This window comes from Fukomys damarensis, unplaced genomic scaffold (genome assembly GCF_012274545.1).
Source record: "Fukomys damarensis isolate Sample0158 unplaced genomic scaffold, DMR_v1.0_HiC HiC_scaffold_8, whole genome shotgun sequence".
NCBI lineage: Eukaryota > Metazoa > Chordata > Mammalia > Rodentia > Bathyergidae > Fukomys > Fukomys damarensis.
The window spans coordinates 17317743-17343434 of NW_022900920.1; the positions used below are offsets into that span (position 1 = coordinate 17317743).

General features: G+C 44.8%; 1 protein-coding gene across 1 annotated transcript in view; it reads right to left on the minus strand.

The window, feature by feature from the left end:
- Plpp4 (phospholipid phosphatase 4) overlaps positions 1 to 25692 on the minus strand; it is a 199428-nt gene that overhangs the window by 72495 nt on the left and 101241 nt on the right. The window contains exons 6-7 of the mRNA XM_033761387.1: positions 10635 to 10743; positions 379 to 469 (exon numbers count right to left, since the gene is read on the minus strand). Coding sequence (XP_033617278.1) covers positions 379 to 469; positions 10635 to 10743 — 200 coding nt within the window. The remainder of the gene's footprint in view (positions 1 to 378; positions 470 to 10634; positions 10744 to 25692) is intronic.

Consider the following 25692-nt stretch of genomic DNA (forward strand, 5'->3'; position numbering starts at 1 on the left):
CTTCAGCACACAGCGCTTTCTGAAATGCCCATAATATGGTGCCACTATGAGATTGGACAATTAGTGGTGACCATATCAGATTTGCTATGTCTAAGCCAATCATTGCCGGGCCACTATGCCTGAACAGCCCGGATTTCTCATAAGGATAACACACAACGGTCAGCACCAAGGACAGCGGCCAGGGCACCCTCTGAAAATCCCTTTCTTCTAAACTGTCTATTGGCTCTTCTTTGGCCTTAGAGTTGATCTTGTTTTGTTTTTCCTCAGTTTAATTTGACCAAAGGAGTAGTCACTTGGATGCAACTGAAATTTTTTAAAAAGTGATGATCTAATTAAGTTCAGCTCCACCCCCTGAAGTAGGAACTGTGAATACTCTACCTAAGAAGGCTTCCTTAATTTCAGTCTTGTCCGTTCGCCGAATAATTTTCACCACACAAATAACAGCCAAGGGTGTGAGGAAAGAAATTGCCTGGAAGACATAACAAATAATACCTTATGAGAACATCAGTTTGCTTTCAGAAGGACTGATTGATAATTACTCCCAGTTAGCTTCATTTCAACCTGCTAGTTGAATGACCTCACTGACCTCCTGGCCCCAAACAAAGATGATTTATATCTTCATTTAAGGAATACAGAGACTTAAAAAAATTAAGGTGTGTTTGTAGGTTATAACTGATTTGTAATTGCAAGGAGCTATGTTTAAAGTGGTGGCTTTTTAAACAGAAAAGAATAGTCTATAACTGTGATGACTCATGGCTGCCAGGAGCTGCCCCCTGTCCTCCTCTGAGGAAGGGTGTGAGAACTATTGGGCTCTCATTCCCATCTCTCTGGCAACACGAGAGTATGGGGCTTGCTTACAGTTTCTCGATTCATTCCCTTGGGCTGTTCTTTTGTGAAACATTCATGTCTTCTGCAGATTGGAGGTTAGGCTTTTTGCATACAGTCCCTCCTCTTCCCTTCCTCCACAAAGATATTTAGCATCTTCTTAATGAATTAGGCTGATGGGATCCACATGTAACCAGTACTCATTGTAAAGCATCTGTGCGTGAGGGACTGTGAAGTCCAGAAGCCTCATAAATACTCATGACGGCACTGTGCTGCCTGCTCTGGGTTCAAGGACTGTTGTGCCTGGGGACAGGCAGCTGGTGAGTGGCAAGGCCAGACTTGGAGACCAGGTTTTCTGCCTCTCGTGTGGAGCCTTTAATCCAGTTTTCCATAATTACTAAGTTGTTTTTAAATATTCTGGCAACCAAGTAAAAGGTACTTGTGTTTCTCATATGAAAACTCCTCACAATAACAATATCAGGAGGGATAAGCATTCTACAGATATCCACCGATATCTATCAGTCAGCAGTGGGAGGAGTGGGAATGCAGTAACTATTGACCAATGCTGTACCACCCCTCGGAAATCATCATCTGCAGTCTTATGAGATGTCACTTTTTGGAGGAGTGCTTCCTGATGGGACAGGGATGGACCATGGTCTCATTTATGCAAACAGAATTCATCCAAATGAACCTGATCTTTTCAAACAATTAGAGATGCTCTGCAGGCTTAACTACAGCAAGGCTGCAAGAGCTCAGCTCACTGCAGGGATTCTTCTTTGATACCGGTCTTCAGAGACAGTTTGTGAAACACCAGAAAACTCTTTGTCTTACTTGCCCCTCTGTCCTTGTGACCACAAATGGTAGTGACTAGTTTGCAGATCCTCCTTCTCTGTTGTGACTCTAAATAACACAGGCTGTTTAGCAGTCCAATAAGCCTTGTCCACATAAAGGGCATGCAGAGGCATGTAGCACATGTGTTGAGAGCAGGTGCATGACAGTAGACTCAGAACTGAAGGAGAAATAGCAGAGAATTTCCCCAGGGCTGCACGGAAGGCAGTGCTCGTGCATGAGTTAGTGGTTCTGAGTCTACAGAAGTTCCCACCAGTTCCTGGGTAGCTCATACTAAACAACTTTGGGGCTTGGTAACATGTTGATTTCCTCAAATGCACTTGTATAACCAGTGTGGGGATTGCATACATGTGTGTATGTGTGTGTGCAGGTGCTGGGGATTGAACCTAGGGCTTTGCGCAGGATTGCATTTTTAAAATAAACACCTCAAATGGTCCTCATGCTATTTTCCAAGAGGCAGTGGGCTTTAACTCATATTTTAAGGCCTGAAGAGTGATGACTGGAGCACTGCCTACTCATATTCAAGGTTACAACTCAGGTTGAAGAAATGTGTTACCAAATCCAAACATGAAACCTACCAGGCGAGCTCCCTGTTTCTAACCCCTTTTAGTGCCACGTGCTCCCAGGTAAGAGAAAGCAACTCACCAAATAGTGAATAACCCCATAATGATCCCATCAAGTAAAGCCTCACAAAGGAGAACAACGTAGAATGGAAGAAGAAATTACAAGAGAATTCTCGCTGAGAGACTCAGATTTATTTCTAGACAGAAATGAAACCCCTGCTTCCCAAAGCTATCAAAAGAAATCCCAGAGCAGGAAAACCCCACCCAACAGGAGACAGGGTACCATGTGGGAGACCTGTGAGAGTGCAGCCAGCTGAAGGAACTGGGGAAGTTGGCAGAGCCCCCACAACTCCCAGCTGGCGAAGGGGGTTATGGCTGGGAAATCTGACCCTGCTCCCTGCCTCCTCCTGCCTGTTCCAATTGGAACACTCACCCTACTCCCCCAACAGGACTGGACTTAACCCACCATACAACTTTCCCAGCTAGATGCCTTTTAATATCTTTTCTAGAACTACTGGCCAACTGCTTCCTGAGCCAGTCCTAAGCACCCAGGATCACCAAAGGGTGCCCACTCAAGACCTCCCAGGGCAAGGAGATAGCGTTTTCAGACAGCACTGAGCTCCACCCCAGGGTGCTATAACAGGAACTTCTGTGTGTGGCTGTCTGATGCCTCTCTCTCCTCATCTCATCGTAGTGGCACTTGGGCCCTATCTCATTTTTTCTTCCTGGACACCAATCTGCCATATCCCTGGGTAGCAAAGAGCCCAGATCAGGACAGACAGATATATTTACATTGATCACCGGCTCCTTTTTTGACAAGTACTTTTTAACTAGGAGTTGAAGCTAAGATTAAACCCCAGAAACCAACAAGTTAGGCAAACAGCTGCCTTCTGGGGCACAGGCAGCTTGAGACCGAGAGAAAGCGGAACAGAGAGTACCAGCTCCTACCACAGCCTCAAGCACCCTGGGGAGAACCTCAGGCCTGCATTCCTTCTACTTCTCTAACCATGAGTAGGACTACTCATAAGTAGTCCTGCTGCCCAAACCTAGGGGTAAAGTGAACACGGGGATGGTGAAAGGTCACATCTAACATCCCACAGCAGGGGATGGGGACCAAAATGGGCAGGCAAAATTCCCAGATGGGATTGTTTTCCCTTCTGTTAAAAGTGAAATTCCTAGGATGAGCCCAGGGTAGGAAAACAATGAGTGGTTGGTACTTATGAAATGGACCTCAGAGAGAACAATGAGCTCAGCCAAATGCTGCTTCAGAATGCAGAGCATATCCTGAACCCTCCTGGGCTTCAGTTTTTCTCACTTGTCACTGGCTGCTGCAGGGGCATTGTTAGTTTAGAATAACAGAGGCTAACACGGGTCTAAGACTCACTAAGACTATGCGTTAGGGGCCTTCCTCAAATATGTCTGATATTCTCACTCTTCTGTTGAGGAAACACTATCTCCACAGTACAGGTAATAAATCCAAAGCTCACAGAAGTAAGCAAATGCACACACCCAGGGATACCAGGATGCCTGAGACTGGGCTGCCATGCTTCTGGGTTGGTGTCCTCAATCTCAGTGATCCATGACTTCATTTTACAGATGGGGAAACTGAGGCTGCACTAAATAACAGTTTGTAAGTGATTAATTGTCCCATGCAGTACCACTAAAAGAGATGCTACATATAAATAATTCAATAGTACCTAGTACTTGAATGGTTTTGTATGATGCTTATTTTATAGGCTGGGAACCAAGTCCTGTAGAAGAAAATATGCTGGATAGATTGAGGGAGAGCTGCATTTAAGCCCCAGCTCTGACACATGTTATGTCCCTGAGCAAATCACTTACCCTCCTAACTTTTCATTCTCCATTTCCTTATCTATGAAATGGGTGCAATAATAACATCCATAGAAAAATATTAACACTGGAATTCAATTCACTAACAGTTACTGAATGCTTATTATGTGTCCCACACTGAGTGAAGGGTCAGAGGTCTGCCATCTCATGTGATTCTCTCCATACCCAGGAGTCATGTGAAGCTAAAACCCACCTTGCACAGATAAAGAAAGTGAGGCCCCCTCCAAGGGGTAGGTAACTGTCCAAATTTGCAAAATCAGTAAGTGGAAAAACTGAGAGGCAGCCACTCTGGGGCCCAGCATAGCCTAACAGAGAGCAGGAATCCTGCAACAGCTAGTTGTTGGCTACTAGCTCACTCTTTTCCCCAAAAGAGTGTTAACAAATGGCCCAAATTACACCAAAAAAGGGAACCAAGATCGTGTTCCCAGACGTGTGATATTAAAGCATTTCAGCTCTATCCCACCTATGTCCATAGATCTGAGTAATGAGTGCCTTCAGGTTCAGGAAGAAGTGAAACAATTTCATTCTCCAGGAACTCTGCTCAACCCATGCCCCCAACCTTGTGTGTCTACCAACAAAAACAACACAGGAAGTGCCTTCAGCCCCAGCTTCTCCCCCTCCCAGAAACTGGGTCAGCCCTGGTGCTGATGAAAGGCACCACACGGTCCAGGATGCTCTGGGAAGGAACAGACATTGGAGCACCATGTGTGATTGGGGAAGAACCTGAGGATGCTCAGGATCCTAAGAAAGGATCAAAGCCAGTGGAGCCCCAACGTCAGGATGCGGGCCACAGAAGAGCCTGTCACTGAGGTGCATTCACATCAGACAGAGCAATGGGCCCAAAGTGCCTTCAATTCTGGCACCTGACAGAAAGGTGTGCTGCAAAGTGACACACAGACACCTACAAAAGGCTCTACTGTGGGTAAACAATTACATCCTGACACAACGAAAAGAACTGTCAAAAACTTTTTAAAGGAGTCAACCAATTAAACTGTCAATCATGAGCCAGCTTTGTCTCTTTTCCTTCCAACACCCCCCCCCGACAAAAAAAGATTTTATTTTTGTCTCCCTTAGGCACCCTACTCCAAAATGGGAGAAACCTTGCTATCAAATCAACAGTGTCAGTAAGATTCTAAGAGAGTAAACCTGGCATGTTGTGGCTGGAGAAAAGAGACAAGGGTAAAGTGCAGGTCTTGGGTGGATTTTTTTTAAAGCCAAGGAAAGACACTCATAAACATCTATCCCTATTTAGATCTCCTACTGGAAACGCACCTGCTCTTCAAAGGTTTCCAGTGGTGCCAAACCATTCCACTTGCACTCATGCCTGGTCCCACTCAGCTACAATCCATACCTTATTCAGCTTTGTACTCCCATTGCCTGCAGATGCTTCCTAACTAGTAAGTAATAATGAACTACCTACGAGCTGTCTACAATCCGATTCTACCCCTGCTTCCTCTGCTGCTTCACCCTACAAATACTCCCAACAAACTCTTATGCCTCATACCCCCCTCCCATGTATGTGCGTTACACACCTGCTCTTCTGTGTACGATGTGTCACTTGCCTCCCCTCCACTTCAGCCCAGTCCCCAAGCAGACATCACAGCAGAATGGCTCCAGGTGAGGGCCTGTGCTCTGGTGGCGAGTAGGTCCTGGCCCAGTCACTGACTGTTATGGATAACACCTTGGACAAGTGTTTATTTTCATCCTGAAAATTATGGGGGCAACAAAAGTGCTGACCTCAGTGGATTCTGAGAAAAACCCACTGAGATGCTGCTTGTAGGGTGATGAGCACAGTCCCCATCTTCAAGGAATGCTGCTGCTATGGATGTTCATGATGATGATGATGATGATGATGATGATGATGATGATGATGATGATCATGGATCTCCCTAGTGCAGAGAAAGGTGACATCCAGGCAGGGAAAAGACAGGCTTCATTACAATAGGTAGCCGGGGATTCGGCTCAGTGGTTCTGCCACCTGCCTCGCAAGCACAAGGGCCCAAGTTCGATCCCTGGTACCAAAAACAAAACAATACAAAAAAATTTAATAGGGACACTTACTAAAAAGCAGCTTCTGCTTCTACAAGTGGACTCTACAGGTAGAGCAGTTAGAAAGACAAAGGAGAGAAACTAGACTGAGAGAGACACCAGGTAAAATAAGTACCATAAGAATTTATCAAGAACAGTTAACACAGTGTGAAATAGGAAGAAAAGGGCTAACGGTGTAGGGGAAGTGGGAAGGGTAGGGGAAGGAAATAAGGGAAAAGAAAAAAAATATGAGAAAATGAAAAAATGGAAATAAAGTATTTGTAAATAGGGAAGGGGGTGATAGGGAAAACTTTTATAAATAGCAAAAACCTATGAAGTGTTACAATGTAAAATGGCTTCTGCTGTCTCTAATAGCAGTTTGTTTTGAAATAGGGAAGGGTGATAGGGAAAACTTTTATAAATAGCAAAAACCTATGAAGTGTTACAATGTAAAATGGCTTCTGCTGTCTCTAATAGCAGTTTGTTTTGTTTAGCTCAAAACTAATAGGCACAGAAGGCACTAATTGCCAAATGAGGCATTTGGTCTGACCCTAAGATAACAGTCATGGTCTTGAGCCACCTGATCGTAAGAGTGTCTAAATGAAAGAACTCATTAACATTCGTTCCCCTGACCCTGAACACTCCCTTCCTATGGAATAGAATAGATAACTAGGTGAATCTTAAAGGTAAACTCCGCAACTGCAAAGAACTGTTACGTCTGGGTTGAAAAGATTAACTATTCTGTGACCGCGATTTGAACTGTGAGAAGGAAATGTAACCACCCAAATGAAGTCAAGGCTGTACAACCCTATAAAAGGAGGAGTCGTAACCCAGTGCGTCGTCGATCCAGGCATGGCTTATGTGCGATCAGACCTTACTGATAAGTAAATTTATTATTTTATTTCCATTCTGCTGCCTCTCTGTGTGTCACTTACTGATTCCTTCCATAACAGGGGTGAAGGGAAGGTAGGGGTAAGGGGAAAAAAATGAGAACCAAGACCTGTCATGTAGAGGTACAACATCCCAATAATGAATGTAACTGTACTGTATCCCTAAAATGTACCAAAAAAGTCAATAAGGGGAAAAAAAAGAACAGTTAACAAAACCCAAGGAAGGCAGAAACATAAAAGATGAGGGAAGCAAGTGCTCTCATCTACCTGATAAAAGAGATAAGGGACAACCACCTAAGGACTCTTATTTAGTATGTAAAACCCACACACACACACTCCGACATACACACATATATGTGAGCCTGCTCTCACTTCACCATTGTTATATAATTGCATCAGATACATACATCCCCTTTACTTACTCATTAAATCTAACTCTCTTCCTATAAGCCTCTCCCCACACACACACTTAACCATCACAAAGGGACAGGAAGATATCCTACAGCCAATAGGAATGTAGGCAGATATGACCAGGCTAGGATTAAAGATAGCCAGAAAGCCAATCAGGTGGTGCTCACTTCCAGGTGCCCACATGGGGGATGGGAGAATCACTAGTTCTAAAAAAAAGGGCCAGGGACAAGAGCTTAGGGGTGTTCACTTCTGATACCCCCTACTCCTCGGGGTAGCTGTCTATCTTCCTTTCTATCTTTTCCCAGATAAACCGTCTTCTTTTATTTTAAACTCTGTCTCTTTAATGCACTACTGGAGCTGTAAGTTTACAGTCCTGGCAATTGCGTGTTCCAGAGGGGACTGGTGTGTACTTCCCACGCTGCCACACTAGAACAGCTCCTAAGCTTGTAACCTTTGTAACCTCTGGCCTCTCCAAATTACAGTAGCATCTCTCCCAAAATCCTGCGGAATTCCTGAGGATATATTACACATTTGTTTTGATTTCCCACCCGCTATGGCCCCTCTGGTTTCCTTATCCATTGCAGGCTCCGTGGAAGACTGAATATACAGAGATGGCGACTACAGGCCATCACAAAGAGTGTCCTAAAGTCAACAATAAAGAGCAATTAGCATGCTCTGATGAACCCCACACACTTAACAAGGAATTGTGACCTCTTGTGAATGAGAGAGCAGCCTTATGTAAACACTTGTTTGAACTATCTGTAGCTAGCCACTTAGAAATACCCAGAAAATGGCAAGTCCAGCCTCAGTGCATCTGAAAAGAATTCTCAGCCTGTCTTTCTGGTCATCACTGAGTCATCAAGGGCATCACACTCTTGGAAGGAAACAGTTCCGACCACGTTCATGTTGACAGACGCGTCACCTGAGCTGTAGGTGCAAAGTTCCTGGTGATGCTATTACCATTTGCCATGCACTTAATCTCTCAAGCATTATTATGTTAATTTGCTTGTTACATCTGACCAACTGGCTTCTTTAAAACACATCCATGTACATACACCCACACGTAATCATGAATGTGGAAGCAATTATCCTATAGAGAAATACCTGGGTCAATACCAGCAGCCTCTAAAACATCATGTTGGTTAGAAAGCTCGCCTCTTGATGAAAACATTCCCATAAAACTAAAGATACCTGAGATTTTGCTTGTGCATCAAAAAATGAAATCTGAGCTTTCAAAAGAAATCAAGGTATTTTAAATATCAGTGAAAATATATGCTCCATTAAACATTCTTCTACAAAAATCCAAAGGTTTTAAAAGATCAAAAACTGACAAATGATATCATATATTAAACTCTTAATAAAATTCCAGAGAACAAATCTAATTTATGGGGTGACAAAGTATTTTTTTATCTTTGTGTTGCAGGTATTATAAATGTATCTACTGCTTTCTTTGTCTTATTATGGAATTACACCAAATCTTAAAACCAAGTGCCTGAAATTCATCAATTGCTATAACGAAATAAAAGGTTGAGCTTATTTCATTAGGAGATTAGAGAGTGGGAATCAGTATGTGTGGCTGAATACCCTTCTATCCTCTAAGAATCACAGCACTGAATAACTTCTCTTCTGCCTCACTCCTGCTGCTGCCAATATGCAAATCACATCGTGCTATTTGTGTCTGTAGCCAGAATATCTGTGGCATTTGTATCTAGTCTTCAAAACAATCCACTGTTAATAAATCTATGACACAGCCACAAACTTCTCACAATAGCCTCTCCAAACTGTGTTTTACAGTACATGCAATGTAAAATCTTGGGGAAGAATAAGTGATGAGTGGAAGCTCCCCCCTATTTCAAGCCATAAACTCATTAGATACACACTGATCGCCTCATTTCCAGGATTTATAGAAGAGCTGAGTTAGAGCAGAAATGAAAAAAAAAAAAGTCTTACTGTAATACTCATATTAGTTATGCCCGACTCTCAACGACCCGAATTTTTCAATTTTTCTGAGATTAGCAAAAGTCAAGTTGATTTTCCAGCAGAAAAGTAATTATGAAAAAGCAGCTGTAACAATCCTTTCATGTGCATGTGGTGTTACAGGCATTATGGAGCACTTCAAAAATCTTTCCAACCATCATTAGTTAACAAGATTTCCTCCATAAAATCAGAGTGATTTCTTTCAAAATGCAGAAATGGCCCCATGTGATCTGTGAGGATTTTGGGAACAGCCCACTCAAGTTACCAGAGAAGCAGACGCAGTGGTAGGTCAACAGGAAGAACCTTCGAGAAGCCAGCCTGCCCACCTAAAGGTTACTGCTGTTGTTCCATGACAAGGGAGAGATTTGCTATTCCTTCTTCTACAGGAAGATTTGATGGCAGTTCTCCAGGGGTTAACCAGCATCAGCAGGGAGTATTCTGAGTACTCTGTTCCCAGTCTCCCCGACAGCCTTGTGGCAGAGAACTGAGCTCCAGAGCTGGCTGCTTGGATCTGAGCTTGCACTCACTAACTGTGTGATGTTAGGAAAGTTCCCCTGCTCTCTGGGATGTAACTCTGCATCTATAACACATGGGCGGACAATAATGACACCTTTTTCACCAGGACAGGGCAAAATCAAATGCAATTAGACTTCCTGAAGCTTCCAGCAAAGTGTCCGGCATGTAGAAAGTGAAGAGGACTGGGTGGCAATTGCCATGCAGCAGAGGCAAGAAGTAAAAATAATCCCAATATGCCCAGCAGATATCTGGATTCTTGTCCATTTACTGTAGGAGGGAGAGACATATGACAGTATGCAGCAGTTAAGGCACAAGGTAGTTTTCTGGAGCAGTCAACAACTGACCAGCTAAAACCAGAAGAGTGGTTAACAGAGATCCACTGTGCCTGAGTTTGGCAAACTCAAAGCTTGCCCTGGAAGGAGAGGGAACAGGATGTTCTTGTCATTTGTCTTCCTTTAATCCATATTTTGAAACAACTCAGCATAGCCCATGTAATTGAGTTCCTTCTCTTTTCAAAGAATTGGGCAATTATGACTTCTCACATGACCATGCAGTGCCTGTCATGACCTGGAATTGAATTTTAATTTGATAGGTTGCTCTCTTCTCCTCCTCTTTATCCCGAGTGGCCCACTATCTTCAGCAGGGGCTAGAAAACCTAAGAGGAAATCCATCTGGTTCATATTTAGCAGAGTGGTCAAATCAGTCATGAAATGACAATACTTACAAACATGAGGCGGGTAGGTATGTTGTCTGATTGCACCAAAGGATTTTTATAGAGCCAGATCTCTTCCGGCTGGATGACTCTCTGGAATGGATCCAAAAACTCTGTAAAACTGAAACAAAACATAGAAAAATGGGTGAAAGATGAGCATTCTGCCATTGCCAGAAGTCCCAAGGGGGCCACCCCTGCTCTCTGCCTTCCAGAAAGGGGAGACATGAGCAGCCCTGCCAATGGTTCTTAGCCAGTCGCAAGTGGGGAGACACAAAAAATCACTGAGAATTTACAGAGCCCACTGTCGCCACCTGCCAGAAGGACCAATGAAGCTCAGAAGTAAATGGCCGTGAGAGTTGTCTCACAGACTCTAAGAACCTGGGCTCCAAAGTGAGCTAGAAACTGTGAGCAGCACAATGGCTCAGACAGGAACAAGGCCAGGTCACCAGCACAGTCTCTGCGAACAGGAAGGGCTTGAGGTGGAACGAAAGTGAGGGAGCAGCTGGCTCCACCAGGGGCTGAACTGTCCAGTTTTGTCCCCCAGGTCACAGAGGAAACAATGCTGCCAGCACTGCCTCCACTAGGGTTAGAGCAAGAAGGAAAAGCTGCCAAAAGAAGACAGAAGTTTGGGACCAGCGAGGAAATGAGTGAAGAGGAAAGGAGATAAAGGAAAATGAAACACATTCTGGGTCAGCTGACGTAACAGCTGTAAGCATTCCACCTCTTGATCTCTTAAACCCCTGGGACACCCCATTCAGCCAAGAAACCAGAACGCTCCTGTCCATGTTCAGTTTTAATTGGCTGGCAGTAAACATCACCAAGGGAAAAACTGCGAGGAACAGTGAGAAAGAAATGCCTGAGTTTGCATTCTCAGCCATCAGTCTTGTCCCAGGACTCTAGCCCAATTCCATCGGGTGATTTTGTTCAGCACAGCTTCTGACATGGCCGAAGGGTAAGGAGTTCCTAGGTTTTGAGTGCTAGGCTAAGGAATTCTGACTTTGAGCCAATGAGAGAGTTGGCAGATAGGGCAGAAATCCAATACAAAGTCATGGCCCTTGCAGAGGAGAGGATGGGACTCGCAGCAGAGAGAAGGGAAAACAGCATGGCTGGGAATTTATAATAGCAGCAGGACAAGGGATGTTGACAGAGCAGACAAGAAAGGGGCAGCAGGGAAGGACGTACAGGTGGACAGGTGAGAGTGGGCAAAGCCAATTCTAAGCCTTCTGCTTTGGGCTTCCAGGAAAAGGATAGCACGGACCAGGATGAAGAGCACAGGGAAAAAGGAGCAGGAGGAGAGGAGCTCAGCTCTTCCTCATCTAGGAACCACGTGGAGGGGTCGACAGTCCTGGTTTACCCAGGAATGAATATCCTGGATCAGGAAAAAACCCTCATTCTCGGGCAAACCTAAACAGAGAGTCATCCTTAAAGCTGTCCCAGTGGCTAACCAGAATTCAGGACCTCACAGCCGAGGTTTCTATCCCAGACTCCATGTGTTGTGTGATTCTGATCCCGCTGTATCCTCTGCCACACGGTGAGGCTATGCAGGGCAGGGACTATTTCAGGGCTAAAAGATCAGAGCCTACTAGGATGCCCTGGCCCCTGGGAAACTGAGACACTGCAGCACTTCATGTCCACTTGAGACTCTAAACAGCTTTGCAGTAATATTCATAATTTGATCAGCCCCACATGAAATTCTCTTGTGTACACAAAAGAAGCCTAAAATTTCATGCTGTCTCTCTCCCTGCATGTTTCATACTCCCTCCTCCCCTCCCTCTTTCTCTTGACTCCCTCCACTAGCTGTGAGGCTTCAAGTCCTAAAAATCTGTACTGATAGAATTTCAAAACAAAGGAGTGCTTGTGACAGTTCTACCCAGCACCGTGCCCCCAGCGCCTCCACCTGGCACACGGAAGTCACTGAAAACAGCTGCCAGATGACAGGATGGGCCCACACAGAGCACCATCACGTGGCCCAACCAGCAAATCAGCTGCCTGAACCAGGAGCACCTTTACTGCAGAATTAGATCCTAAGCGCACGGAGATCGCTTCACCGGAACACAGGAACTCCGGCTTCCTCCCAAGTGAGGCCAGGAGGAGTACCTCACTCAGACTCTGGCAAACGTGCTCTCAGCTGCTCTGTGCTGTGGGAACAAGCCACGTCTCCTCTTGGGGCCTCAGTGTGACCACTTGCATCAGGGAAGGGTGGACTAAATCAGGGGCATCGACTGCAGAATGGTAAGGACCTTAGGGAGACCACCCCAACCAGACCTACAGAGAAGAGAGTGCTCGGTAATGCACATTTAAAAGACTCCCCCAGGTTCCTTGATGGGCCCTGAGTCTCCATCACTAAACTAAATGATCCTTAGGGTCCCACACCCTGTCTCTAAGGGTAATGAACTTAGGTGACTTAATTCTCCTCCTTGACAACTCTTGACAATCTGTGGCTGGGAGGCTCTGAAGTCAAACCCGTTAGCTTTCAAACCCCAGCTCTGGCTGGGTGGCTCCTGGCTAGTCTTTCCCTTGACATCTCTGGGTCTCAGTTTCCCCTGCTATAAAAGGGACACGCCTAAAAGAGCTGGAATGAAAGTTAAATGAAAGAATACACAGAATGCCTAACAGAACATGAACAGAAGCTAGTATCTTATTGCTATAATCATTTTACGGTAGTCTAAAAGCTGCATATTGTTAGCTAGACAGTTTTCAAGGTTTCCTTTATTTGAGTTTGTGACAGCCTATTCCTGCCTGGATCCTACGTGTTGTTTTAAAACATTTAAAATCAAATGAAACAGAATGATTTGTTTGAAATATAATTTTAAGAACATGTTACCTACTTGTGCTAACTCAGGCTTCCAGAATACTACAGTTACTATGGCTGCATAACAAATCACCCCAAAACATTACTTTACACTGAGTTGGTGGATCAGGAAACAGCGGTCTGGCTAGGTAGTTCTCACTTCAAATCTTTCATGTGTTTGCTGAAAATGACACCAACCATGGCCACAGTCGTCTGGGGGATGGACTGTCCTGCCCAGCAAGATGGCTGTCCATGTAGCCAGCCATGGATGCTGGCAGTCAGCTGGAAGCCCAGCTGGAGCCGCCACCCCGGGCTACTACACATAACCTCTCCAGCTATCTCAGGGACCTCAGAATTCTGCATGACTACTGGCTCTACCTACAACAGGTGTTCTGAGAGAAGCAGGAAAAATCTGAGTGGCTCTCTCTGACCTCACGTCCAGAGACACAGAGTATCATTTATACCACATTCTCACTAGGAGTGAGTCTTAAAGTCAGCCTCATTCAATGGAGAACTAACCTCAACTCTTTATTTTTTCATTTAGTTTATTGGTAGTTTTTAGTACACAATACAATTACATTTATCATTGGGATCTTGTACCTTTACATGACAGGTCTTGGTTCTCATTTTTTCCCCATACCTGTGCTCCCTTTACCCCCTCCCTGCTCCTCTATTTACAAAGACTTTGTTTCCATTTTTTTCCTTTTCTCATATTTTTTCTTTTCCCTTATTTCTTTTCCCCTACCCTTCCTACTTCCCCTACACCTTTAGCCCTTTTCTTCCTATTTCACATTGTCAGTTATACCATTTGGATCTTATTTACACTTTGAGTTTTTCATACCAGAGAAACTAGTCAGTATTTACACGTGTGTCTTTTTTACCTCAACTCTTGACTGAGGTGTAGCAAGATCTCACTACAAAGAGTAGGCAGATGCAGGATATGGCTGTGGCCACCTCTAAAATACAATCTGCCACCCTTAGATGTTATTAACCATAACAATCATTCACTCTCAGAGCCCCCAAACTTTGATTCCCCACACAGGAAGACACAGGTCCGGGAACCAGACAACCCACTGAGCACTTCCTTCCCGCACTTTGTCTCTCAGATTTTACATGCCTCATGGTAATTTTTCTAAACCCGGTGCACCCAGCCTTTTGCACAATCCCTCACCCTGTCCAGAGTCGCTGCAGCCAGAACACATCTATCAGGCAAATTACACTCTCTGGGAGCAGCAATACCAAGAAAGATAGATGCCCCTCCTCCAGCCATGCTCCAGCCACCAGCACCTGCCTCACAGAATTCAGACAGTGAGACAGCTATTCAGAAGACCCAGGGCTTAAAAAATGTAAATGGGGAGCAGAGGAGGGCGTGCAGAGGAGTGGAGAACCCTGCAGATAGGGAAGGTATTTCCACAGAGGGATGCCCAGACCTGGAAGCATCCTTAGGCATGTTCTTTGGAAATAAATAGAAAACCACGAGATAGAAGCCTTGTTTCTAGTTGAGAACTGGATGTGCAGTTTCCAGTTGCCTCTTGGCAAGGGCTCCCTATGCAGTGAGGACCCCCAATAGTATGTCAGGTCAGTGTGTCCCACATTTTAATGTTCCCTGGAAACACCTGGGGTTCTTGTGACTACAGATCCAGATATAGGGAAGGCTGGGAGGTGGCATTTCCAGCAAGCTTCCTGTGAGACGACAATACAGTGCTGCTGATGTAAGGGTCGAAACTTGAAACACAAAGGCCATCAGCACTCCCTGGGAACCCCTGTCTCCAAACCAGACTTACGAAATCAGAGCCCACTCCTGACATGACCATCTGGGGCTTCATGTGTGTGCTGCGAAACTCCATGCTCTCAGGAAAAATCAGATTTCTTTCCTAATGTTGGGCCATTTGAGAATCAGGTTGTACAGTTATCCTTCCTCCACCTGTACAGTTATTTTTCTTTAGATGAACTCCCTCTGTAAGCTAAATGGGTTTATTTCAGAAGAAATTGCACATCACTCCTTAGTTATAAAATCAGCAACCTCTCCATAAACAGCTGGTAGACTACATCGAAGTCCAACCCAACTCACCTCACAAAGCCTCTAAGGCCATCTCAAGCCCCCTACTTCTGTCAGGAGAGGAGAAGAAATATAAAAAGCAAAAGCAAACATTTGAAAACATGGCCACCTGAGTCTACTCAGTGTAGAGGAAAATGGCCCTCCCAGCATTAGCAACTGCTGGGTGCATCAGCATCTTCCTGGCACGGTAGTGACCAATGTCCTTGAATTTTCAAGGAAAGGCTGAAGAAAGTACAGGAATTCTTTGACCACTGGCAGGAGTGCATTTCTAGTAAATATGGTGCAAATTAAAACATGATAATGGCCAAAGGGCTCAGGCAGATCTATTGACATAGAGAGCCCTGGGGCTGCGATGAATCTGTTCTTCTCCTGAGTGGTTCCTCCCATCTATGCAGAGAAGAACTAGGGGGACTGTGTACAAAATGCAGGGATAAATGCCCCTGTTAGCTACTGTATATCACAGTATCTTTAAGAGTGGGATAAGACTTCTAAAATTTCATCAGATTTGATAACCAACAATAAACAGGAAGAATCCTATGACAGAAGAAGGCCTGAATAGCTAATATATCATGAAGTGTCACTTACTGATCATTTCAAAGAAAAAAATGCTATTTAATGAGACTGCTCGGGTATGAAACCAAAATTTTCTCAATTATGAATAAACTCAGCTTGACCACCAAGCACCAATCCAATCTCCAAACAACTGACTTCTTCCTTCAATATAAGCAATCATAAATTGTCAACATCATTTCAGTTTCTAGAAATTCGATTAAAAATAAAAGTTCTTAAATGTGGAGGTCAAATATTTCTGCGCAAAAGCCATGAAGCTACTAATAAACCAATATATACCATTGTCTTTCAGGAAAAGTCTAACTTTCCCAAAGTCAAGTACCTTGTTGGATTTTAGTAGAATGCATGCTTCTGTTTCTTTGCTGTCTCAGTTAGGCAATCATCTTAATCTATGCATACCTTAATACCTTGTTGGCAAAACAGACTGGGTTACTTGTTTTCTCCTTACTTTTTTCATGATAAAGTTGCAAGAATTTGGAAAACATACATCATAAAGATTCAGCTATCATTCTAACTTCATGTCAAGCAATTCTCTCCAAGCCATCCATGCGTAGTTCATGCAGACTGTAGATGCTTAAATTCCGTTTAACTACATATCTCATACATGCATACAACATACACAGACATATACATACACACTTATCAAATTCAAATTTAAATGAGTAAAAGGCAACCGATTTTTTAAGTTGCAGGGAGAACCCATTAAAATTAACTGAATGTAAAAGAGGCTCTGATGCCAACAAAGAATCAGAAGCAGGCAGAACACTAAAGTAGGAATGAAGTCAAAGCAAAAGAACAGAAAATCAAAGGTATTTTCCCTTGCTACATCACACGATCACCACCTTCCTCCCTTCCTTTGGTCACCTGTATCTTCACCTACCAGGAGCAGGTGCAATTTTAGGGACTGCACAGCACCACTGGGATGCTCTAGCTTTTCTACTGACACGGCAGCAAGTAAGAACATAGCTCCTGCCCTGGGAGATCTCAGGCTATCACCAACGGGGACAGCATCAGACTAGTGTCAGGTGACACAGACACTCTGTGTTCCCCGTGGCCAATTCTGTTTGTGTGGCTCAATCCAACTTCAGAGCACAGTAGGGGACAGACAGTCAACTATCATCTTTGCCAACTGTTTATTTATTCAACAACTATTTACTGAGTCTATGATGTGCCAGGTACCATCCTATACACTGGTGAAGAAAACTATAGTACCCACTCTATAAAGACTACAGTCCAGGAGTCTGGAGTGACAATCAATCCGGATATGGGATGTTAGGTCTTTCATTAGAGGCCTCAAAACAATGGCTACACATGAGCTTGCCATCCTACTCTGCTTTGAGGAGACATCTAGTTTGGGGTACTTTGTAGTTGGACCTATGAAATGGCACTCAAAGCGACTAGTGAGGATCCCAGTCTTTTAGGGTTGTTACAGAGTGTGTATCTATCACTGTCCCCATTCTGAATATGGCAATATATTTTGCTTAAAGTAGAACCAGCCACAAGGATGAACAATCCTGACATCACACTAGCAGAAGTAGCAACTTCCAGGCTGAGGGGCAGTGAAACCACTGTGACCTTGAGCTCCTTCTAAACCAAAGCCCCAGTCTCCTCCTTATTCTCTAAAAGATTCAACAGATTTTTCAATGTATGCCTTGACAATAAGCTTCTTTCTAAATTGGTTAATACTCTAGGGGACTGGAAAATCACATGTCACACATCCTTCTCCGACCAGAAAGCACACAGGTTAAACAGAAATACAAACTTAACAGGATAATTAGACTTGGTTCAAATCCCTGCTTCAGTATCTGTCAGTTGGGTAGCTTGAGAGAAGTCACTTAACCTCTCTAAGACTTTATATCCCTTCTTACCCACCAGGACTGCCACAACCACCACCCATTGTCTGGTTATTCTATGAGCAAACAAGAACCCAAAAAGTCACTTTCAACTCTTGTTATCTAAGGAGAGAAACATGCGGCTTGTGCTTAAAAAAAAATTTACTAGGTGAGAAGCAACAGGAAACATGTTTTCTAATTGCAGTATTGACTTTCCCTCTTCATCTGACTTCTCCCTTGAAAGAGGGAAGAGTCACTTGGAAACAGCCCATTTTCCCATCAGTTGGAAACTGGACAAAAAAGATGTGGTTTTTCTATAAAATGGACTACTACTCAGCCATAAAGAATGAGAAATTACATTCATTCATAGGAAAATGTATACATATTGAGGATATACTCCTAAGTGAAATAAATAAGTCACACATGTATAAATACCGAATAGTTTTTTTCTCTGGTGTGAATAAACTATAATAAGTACATAAGATCCTAATAAGATGACTGACACTGTGAAATGGGAAGAAAAGGGCTTAAGGTGTAGGGAAAGTGGGAAGGGTAGGGGAAAGGTAATAAGGGAAAAGAAAAAAATATGAGAAAATGAAAAAATGGAAATAAAGTGTTTGTAAATGGGGAGGGAAAGAGGGGGGTGAAGGGAGGGCAGGGACAAGGGGAAAAAATGAGAACCAAGACCTGTCATGTAAAGCTACAAGATCCCAATGATGAATGTAACTGTACTGTATACCTAAAATGTACCAACAAACTCAATAAAAAATTTTTTTTAAAAAAAAAAAAAAAAAAAAAAAAAAAAAAAGAAAGAGGGAAGAGTCTCACAAAGGGGGGATGGATTCAGTCTGCAGAACAGGGCAACTGCTCCGTGCTTGTCAGGGAGAAGAGGTACTGAGTTTTTCATTACTCCTGGGAACGGGGTGGGATGTGATTATCAGGAGAAGATATTGATGGGATTGTTTTAGTGAGTTGGTGAACTAGCAACCTGCCTCCAGAAGGGTCTTGCTCTGAGTTGGAGTAATTTGCTCTCCCCAAACACTGAAGTAAGAATTTGAATAATAAGCATAACTACTTGGTGTTTGGATCATCCCGTACCAAGCCTTTCACTTAGTGCTTTCCAAAAGAAACTTATGAGACAGGAATTACTACTCTTCCCATCTGAAGAAATGAGGGCACTGAGGCTATCAGACATAGGGGACCTTGTCCAAGTTCACAGAGCTCTGTGTGCCCCAGTGTCCACTATTCCAAATGTGCACTAGAATTCTAAGGATCTCTCCCTCTCCCCCAGCTCGACTGCGTTTTCAATTATTTTAATAAGAGACAATCTTTCCCACAATTAAGAGGCACAGTGATGTGGCCTCACCCTTGGGAAACACACCTTGATCTCTAGTCTCGCTTAATGGGAAGGACTGAGATCACATCCTACAGAAGGCAGTTTAATGCAGCCTGGCAAGGAAGGAGGAAGAGAAAATTGTGCAGAGAAAGACATAGGGAAGGAGATGGAAAAAGAAAAGGAAGACCCCAGGAAGTCACTCCTACCAACTACCTCCAACCTGTCACTCAAGGGGCAGCTTCCCTTGGCATGTCTGATTTAATCAAATAGCCCACTCCTAGGATAAGGGAGAACTGCATCTATCAGACCAGCCCTGGGCCAGACAAGGAACAACTCTAGGAGTCTTGCTCTGAGACGAGCCCCAACAAAAACAAAAAGTGAAGCTTTCCAAGTCTAAGTGCCCACCTGAGGCAAAAACCACAATCCACACCTCATCCCTTACTCTAAATCCATCCCTCTCTCAGCTCTCAGCTGTGGGGCCACAGACTGAGTTTCCACGCATCCCTTACCACCCGAGTGACTTTAAACAAGTACTTCAGCTCACAGGGTGCCAGTGTCCTGTAAAAGGCTATGAAATTTGGGCAGTGTAACGCCGAGGTTATATTCAGTCTTGTTATCTGAAATGAGAAGGGATTCCAATATCCTAACCACAAGTTCCCCTTCCCACTCTGCTTCCAGACAGAACCACCTCTGGCCAAACAACCCTTCTGATAGTGGGGAGGTACACTTCCTGCTGATCTCTGAATAGTGAATTTCGGTTCCCTGCCAGCCCACAGAATCATTCAAATAAGCAAATCACACTCTCCAATGGGATCCAGGGAACACCCAACCCTGTTAAACCTACCAAGCCTGCCCCCCACAACCCTGCTTGTCCACTCTGTTCCAGTGTGGCACTGCCTGGCATGCAGTGGCCTCCTCCGGGATGTGGGAATCTATGATGCATTAAATGTTGTTGATCTCATCGGTCCAGTGTTGGGTGTTGTTCATGGCCATCTCCAAAACCAGAGGAAAGGAGCTCCTTTTTGACACCAGTGTGAAAAGGACACAGTTAGACACATACCTCACTATTATACTCCCTAAGACTGCTGGGGTGGGACAGAATGAGTGCCAGAGGGTGGTGCATGTGGATGTCCAAGCCTGGAGATGTTCATCTGCCCAGCTGGAAAGCAGATGGACCCAAAGAGATCGAGAACCAGCTTCCTAGATGAGGCCAAACTACCAACTCAAGATACATCTGCTCATCCCAACTTTCTCTTCAGATTTTAGAAAGAGGGCACAAGCTTTCATTCCCTAGCTGTGTTCCCCAAATCTGGGCCCCTGGCCCTTTCTTCTACACCCAGCACCCTAATAAGCCAAGAAGTCCAGTACATGGGCGTCCTTCTGAGCATTCTTCCCCAGGATATAAGCCCCATATCTATCAGGACTTCAGACCCAGCAGGGCCAGGGAATAAATCAAACACTTTCAGGAGCAAATCAGAAAGAAAGTTAGAAGGAATGTTCCATATTACAGAAGCCGATGAGACAAAACAGCCAAATGGAACATATGGGCTTCGGCTGGATTGTAGGTTGAAAAAGAAATGAACAACAGCTACTTTAAACAAACTACAAGAACTTTGAGGATGACTGGGGGAAACTGGAGCAGAAGAATGAATTGGGCATTAGGAAGAACTCATTCCCACTGTGCAGTGAGGGCCTGGGTGTGTGGGAGAATGCCTTCTTTTAAAGCAGAAACATTTTTGAGGTTAGGATCATGAAGTATCAACAACTTTCAGGTCGTTCAGGAAAACGGATGTGTAAATATAAACAAATGGGCACATTAAACAAATACAGTAAAATGTTTACAACTGTTAAATCTTGGTGGAGTCCAAGAGGCTCACTCTGCTTTTTCAATTGTTCTGTGTAGATGACATTTCCCAGGGTAAATGTTGCCGTAGACAGGTCCAGAAATGGGCCTCAAAGGGAGAGAGCAGTACAGAGCACAGAGGCACCTTCACCATGAGAGATGAACCGCTGACAGCCAAAGTCCAGGGGCTAAAAAGTGCACATTCTGCTCTTTCCACTAGCCAGATGGATGCATGAGCTTGGGAGAGGCATGGTCTTGTCCGAGCCCTGACTGGCAGCGTCACCCACCTCAGGGATCGGCGATGAGGGATGAAGTAAGCAAGTGCAGAATGAACTTAGTCGTAGAGAGCCAGGCTGCTCTAGGTTCACTGTATGATTCCATCCCACAGGATGTTGTCTGTAGCAGGGACAGCACATTCAAAGCCATTTCTACTTCCCAAAAGAGTGGAGCACATTCAAACATGCCCACCATGGAGCCCAGTTACGACTGTCAGAAGGCTTTGTATAAACACAACACGCAGAAAGTATGCATCACCCAGCAGTACAAGTGAGCAGGGCTGCTCTTTCCAACTGTTCCAAACTTTTTCCACAGGAGGTAGCTTTCCCTTAGAAAGGAACAACTGAGGACCGGAAGTGGGTTCATGGCCTGAATGCAGACAGAAAGTTCTTGTCTACAGACACCTAGGTGGCAGAGCCCGACCCTGAGGGACCAGTCAGACTTCCTGGTTCGGAACATGCTGTGAAATAACCCTCCTCATCTGCAAAGTGGGTGGAACATCGCAAGGGGAGATGGTGAGAACTCAGTGCCATTGTCATGGCCCCACAGAGACACTCAGCAACCAGCGTTAACACCACTAATCATTGAGAAGTTGTAAATTAAAGAAATACACATACACCAAATAAGGTGTGGACTTCATTTGGATTCTGATTCATGGAAATGATTGTTAATAGCATCAGGTATTAGAAAGAGGGAGTTGTTTTGGGTTTCTGTTGTTGTTTGGTCACCTGGCCTTGCTTTTTAAATTCTCACTCATTAAACTTACATATTGAAGTATTTATGCATGAAAATGATGCCAGAAGAACTCAGCCTCCAATTACTATTTTACTCTACAGTGTCCCCTAAAATGTTCATTCCTGGATTAAATAGGAGCCTTGAGGAATTTAGCCAGAACTTAAAACACTGAAGAATATTCTTCATACACACCTGGGCCAGGCCACAGCCAGAACCCAGGACATGGTCCTGAGTGGTGATTGGAGACTCTGGGCAGAGGAGAACACCAATCAATACAGTGAAGGGGAACTTAACTGGAAGGGGTTCCAAAACTTTATTCTAACAGAAACACGCCAGCCAGAGTGCACTGGCTCCTCTTCAGAGGGCTGGCAGTGTCCTGAGATTTCTCTCCCCTGAAACCTCCTTGGAATTCCCCTGGGGACCCTGGGCACCAGGCCTTTCTGCTGCTCCCTGGAGCCCCCACCCCCAGGACCCAGAAATTAGCCTTGTCCTGACCTGAGCCCTGACCATCTCTCTATGTCCTACTCCCCCCAAGGAAGGGCAAGGCTCTGTCCCACTTAGCTAGCAAGTGAGAGGAACACCACAGTCAGAAGCGGGGGCTGCCTGGTGACAGCCTGTGATCAGAAGTGAGCCTGAGGACAGGGCCCAGGACAAGACTGAGAATGCATGCGTTGCGATGAACCATCTCCCTGAAACAATCAGCCTGCTGAGCAGCTGAGCTCTGGGGAAGCCGGGCACTCCACCTGTGCCTCACAGAATGCCTGGGCTTAGAGTTCTGAAGCAGCTGAAGGACCCTCATTTTGGCCCCAGAAGTTGTTTCGCTGATGGTGAGCATCACTAGGTGTTTATGTGGCCGCCTTCACTGCAAACTCATCTCTCCCTAATGCAAGGTCAAATGAAAACATAGCTCTATGGACCTATGCTTGACCTGGGACCTGGAGACAACCCCCCGCCAGTGTCTGTGGTCCCACCAGCAGCCAGCATCCTCATGGAGGATGAGCAGTAGCTGCCCGTTGGTACAGCTGGGCTTGATGGCTGAGTTGAGATGCTCACTTGAAATGTCCCCAAGAGGATGAGGAATAATTGGATCATCACTGCTGCGAAGACGCAGTAGCTCCAGACAGAACGTGAGGACCATGGCAGAATGTCAGCTCCAAAAGGGCACAGGGATTTTTATCTGCTTCTGATTAAAGCTTCATTGTGAGCAGTTAGCACAGTATCTGGGGTATAGTAGGTGCTTGATAAATATGCACTGAATCAATGCCAAAGAAATAAATCCATGACAGCTGCCTCCATAAAGATGCAGCCCTCTGCCACATGGAATCTTTAGTTAGAGGCTGGCAGCTGGCAGCCCTTGCACTGAATGCAGCCTGCTGCTGTATTTGGTTTGGGCTGCTCAATGTTGTAAAAAATGTAATTCATGGTCTATATTTAAGAACCAGGAGGTTTTATGTCAAAATTGGAATTTCAGGCTTCTGTGAAAGAATTTAGTCTTGTCACCTTGGGTCTGCATCTCTCTGTTGCAGCAGCTGTTTAGGGGAGCTAAAAAGCAGCTGCCCACTTTGGAAAAGGCAAATGTCCATCCCACAACTGTCTAGACTAAGGGGTGCAGTAAGGTACCTGTGCTCTCTTCTCATGGCTACTGAGACTGGTTGCTAGTTTGTCATGGGCAGGGCAGGGCATTTAACTGTCCCCAGGACAAACTTGGACCCACTTTACGAAGTCAGATCCCCTGTGGACAATGGCACCTGACTGTTCCCTGACAGCTTTATTAAGACTAAGTGAATTGTGGCAGTTGTGTGTCTAAATAACCCCCCACCACCATCACCACCTAAATTCCCCAATGGGATCTCAGCTTGCAGACTTGATCTCCTCTCATCTGTCCCAAGTGCTGGAACACTGGCCTGACATCACTCGCTGAGAACCAGGCAGGATACAGCAGAGACTGCTGTATGATCCCTTTTTCATGCATTCAGTGCAAACACATCTGCATCTAGGAGGGAAAGAAGGAGGGAGGAAAGTATGGAGGCAGGACGAGCTGATCATTTGCTGAGTGTTTCCCACCTGCTGGGAACCTGCTAGATGCTTCTTACATTATGTCTCAACCACTCCTCACAAGTGAAAGGTAGGCACTGTTTTCTCTATCTTCCAGGGAGGGAAACTGAGGCTCAAAGTGAATGCCCAAATTTCCCAAGGTCATTCAGGTAACACGAGCAAAGATAGGTCTCAAACTTCTAACCACCATCCTGGGTCTTTCCATTGTGCCCATTCTTTGAAACAGGAGAGGGAGAAGGTGCAATGGAAAGGCTGAAGACAAGTGCTCGATTCCCAGCAGGCACAGTGGGAGAAGCCAGGCCTGCCCGGCCAGTACAGGGCTGTAGGCTGGTGCTGGTTAGCGGCACTCAACTAAAGGTCAAAAGAGCTAACTTGCCATGACTCACCCAGTGACTACTTCATAACTACAGGAAACTCACCCACTCTGCAGTGATTCAACCTCTTTCCTGGTGAAATGGACATTCTTACTTATTCATTCATTGGCCATTAGGCAAGTTAGTTTCATGCAAAGCACAGATTCTGAAATCTACCTCCTTGAGTTTGAACTTGGCCAAATCATTTAACTTCTGTGTGCCTCAGCTTCTTCGCCTGTACGAGAATTCCAAACAAGATGTCTGGCGCATAATGAACGGACCCGATAAGCATCAGCTTTTACTCGTTACTCATTTATTCAGCATAGAGTGGTATCCCACACATGTGGCAGAACTGTTTCAAGATTCTAATATGACAATAGGCTTGGAAGTGCTCTATGAACTGTGTCCCCACTCAAAGGGGATGACACTGAGGCTGGGCCCCTTGAGCACTGCCTTTCTGCTCTGTGACCACTCTCCCCGCTCCCTTCGCCTGGCCCTTCATGAATATGTTACCCCAGAACCTATCTTGGGACCTGGTCTCTCTCCAGTGGTGACGACATCTGCCCCTGGGTACTCCTGATTTCTGGGCCTGACCGCAGTCACGTCTCCATCCCCGATTCCCACCCCACTCCTTTCTTGGCTTCTCCACTTGCCCTCAGGCAGGCAGCTACTGGTCTCCTCTTAGCACGAAAATCAAATAAGTGCGAACCTGACCCACTAAGCCAGGACATTTGTGCTCTGTACCTGGCTCAGCGGGTAAAGGAAATGGAAAGGTTCATTTCATCTCCTTCTGTTCCTTGTTTTGCTCATTAAGGAACTGGATAACTCTGTTTTTCTTTGATCTGAATTCTGTGACTCTCACCTCCCCAATAATGGAGGATGCAACAGTCCTGGAAGTCTTCTGTATTATGAATTATGTATTTAATTTGTTACTGTTTCATTTGGACTTTGGCACAACTCTTTAGGGTGCAGATTATTTTTCCTACTAAGAAACTGTGTTTAAAGGTCAAGTAATACTGATATTGGTAGTGAGTAGTAAGCTGTGAAATAAATCAACTGTTGCTTCTCCTTCAATGAGTTCTCAAAGTCCTTTTACTTGTTATTTTATGAGCAACATCACAGCATCTTGAAATGAATCAGGATTCCGTGAAACTGGCACTTCCTTTTTTTTTTTTTTTTTTTTTTTTTTTTTTTTTCCCGTGTGCTAACACCGGACACTT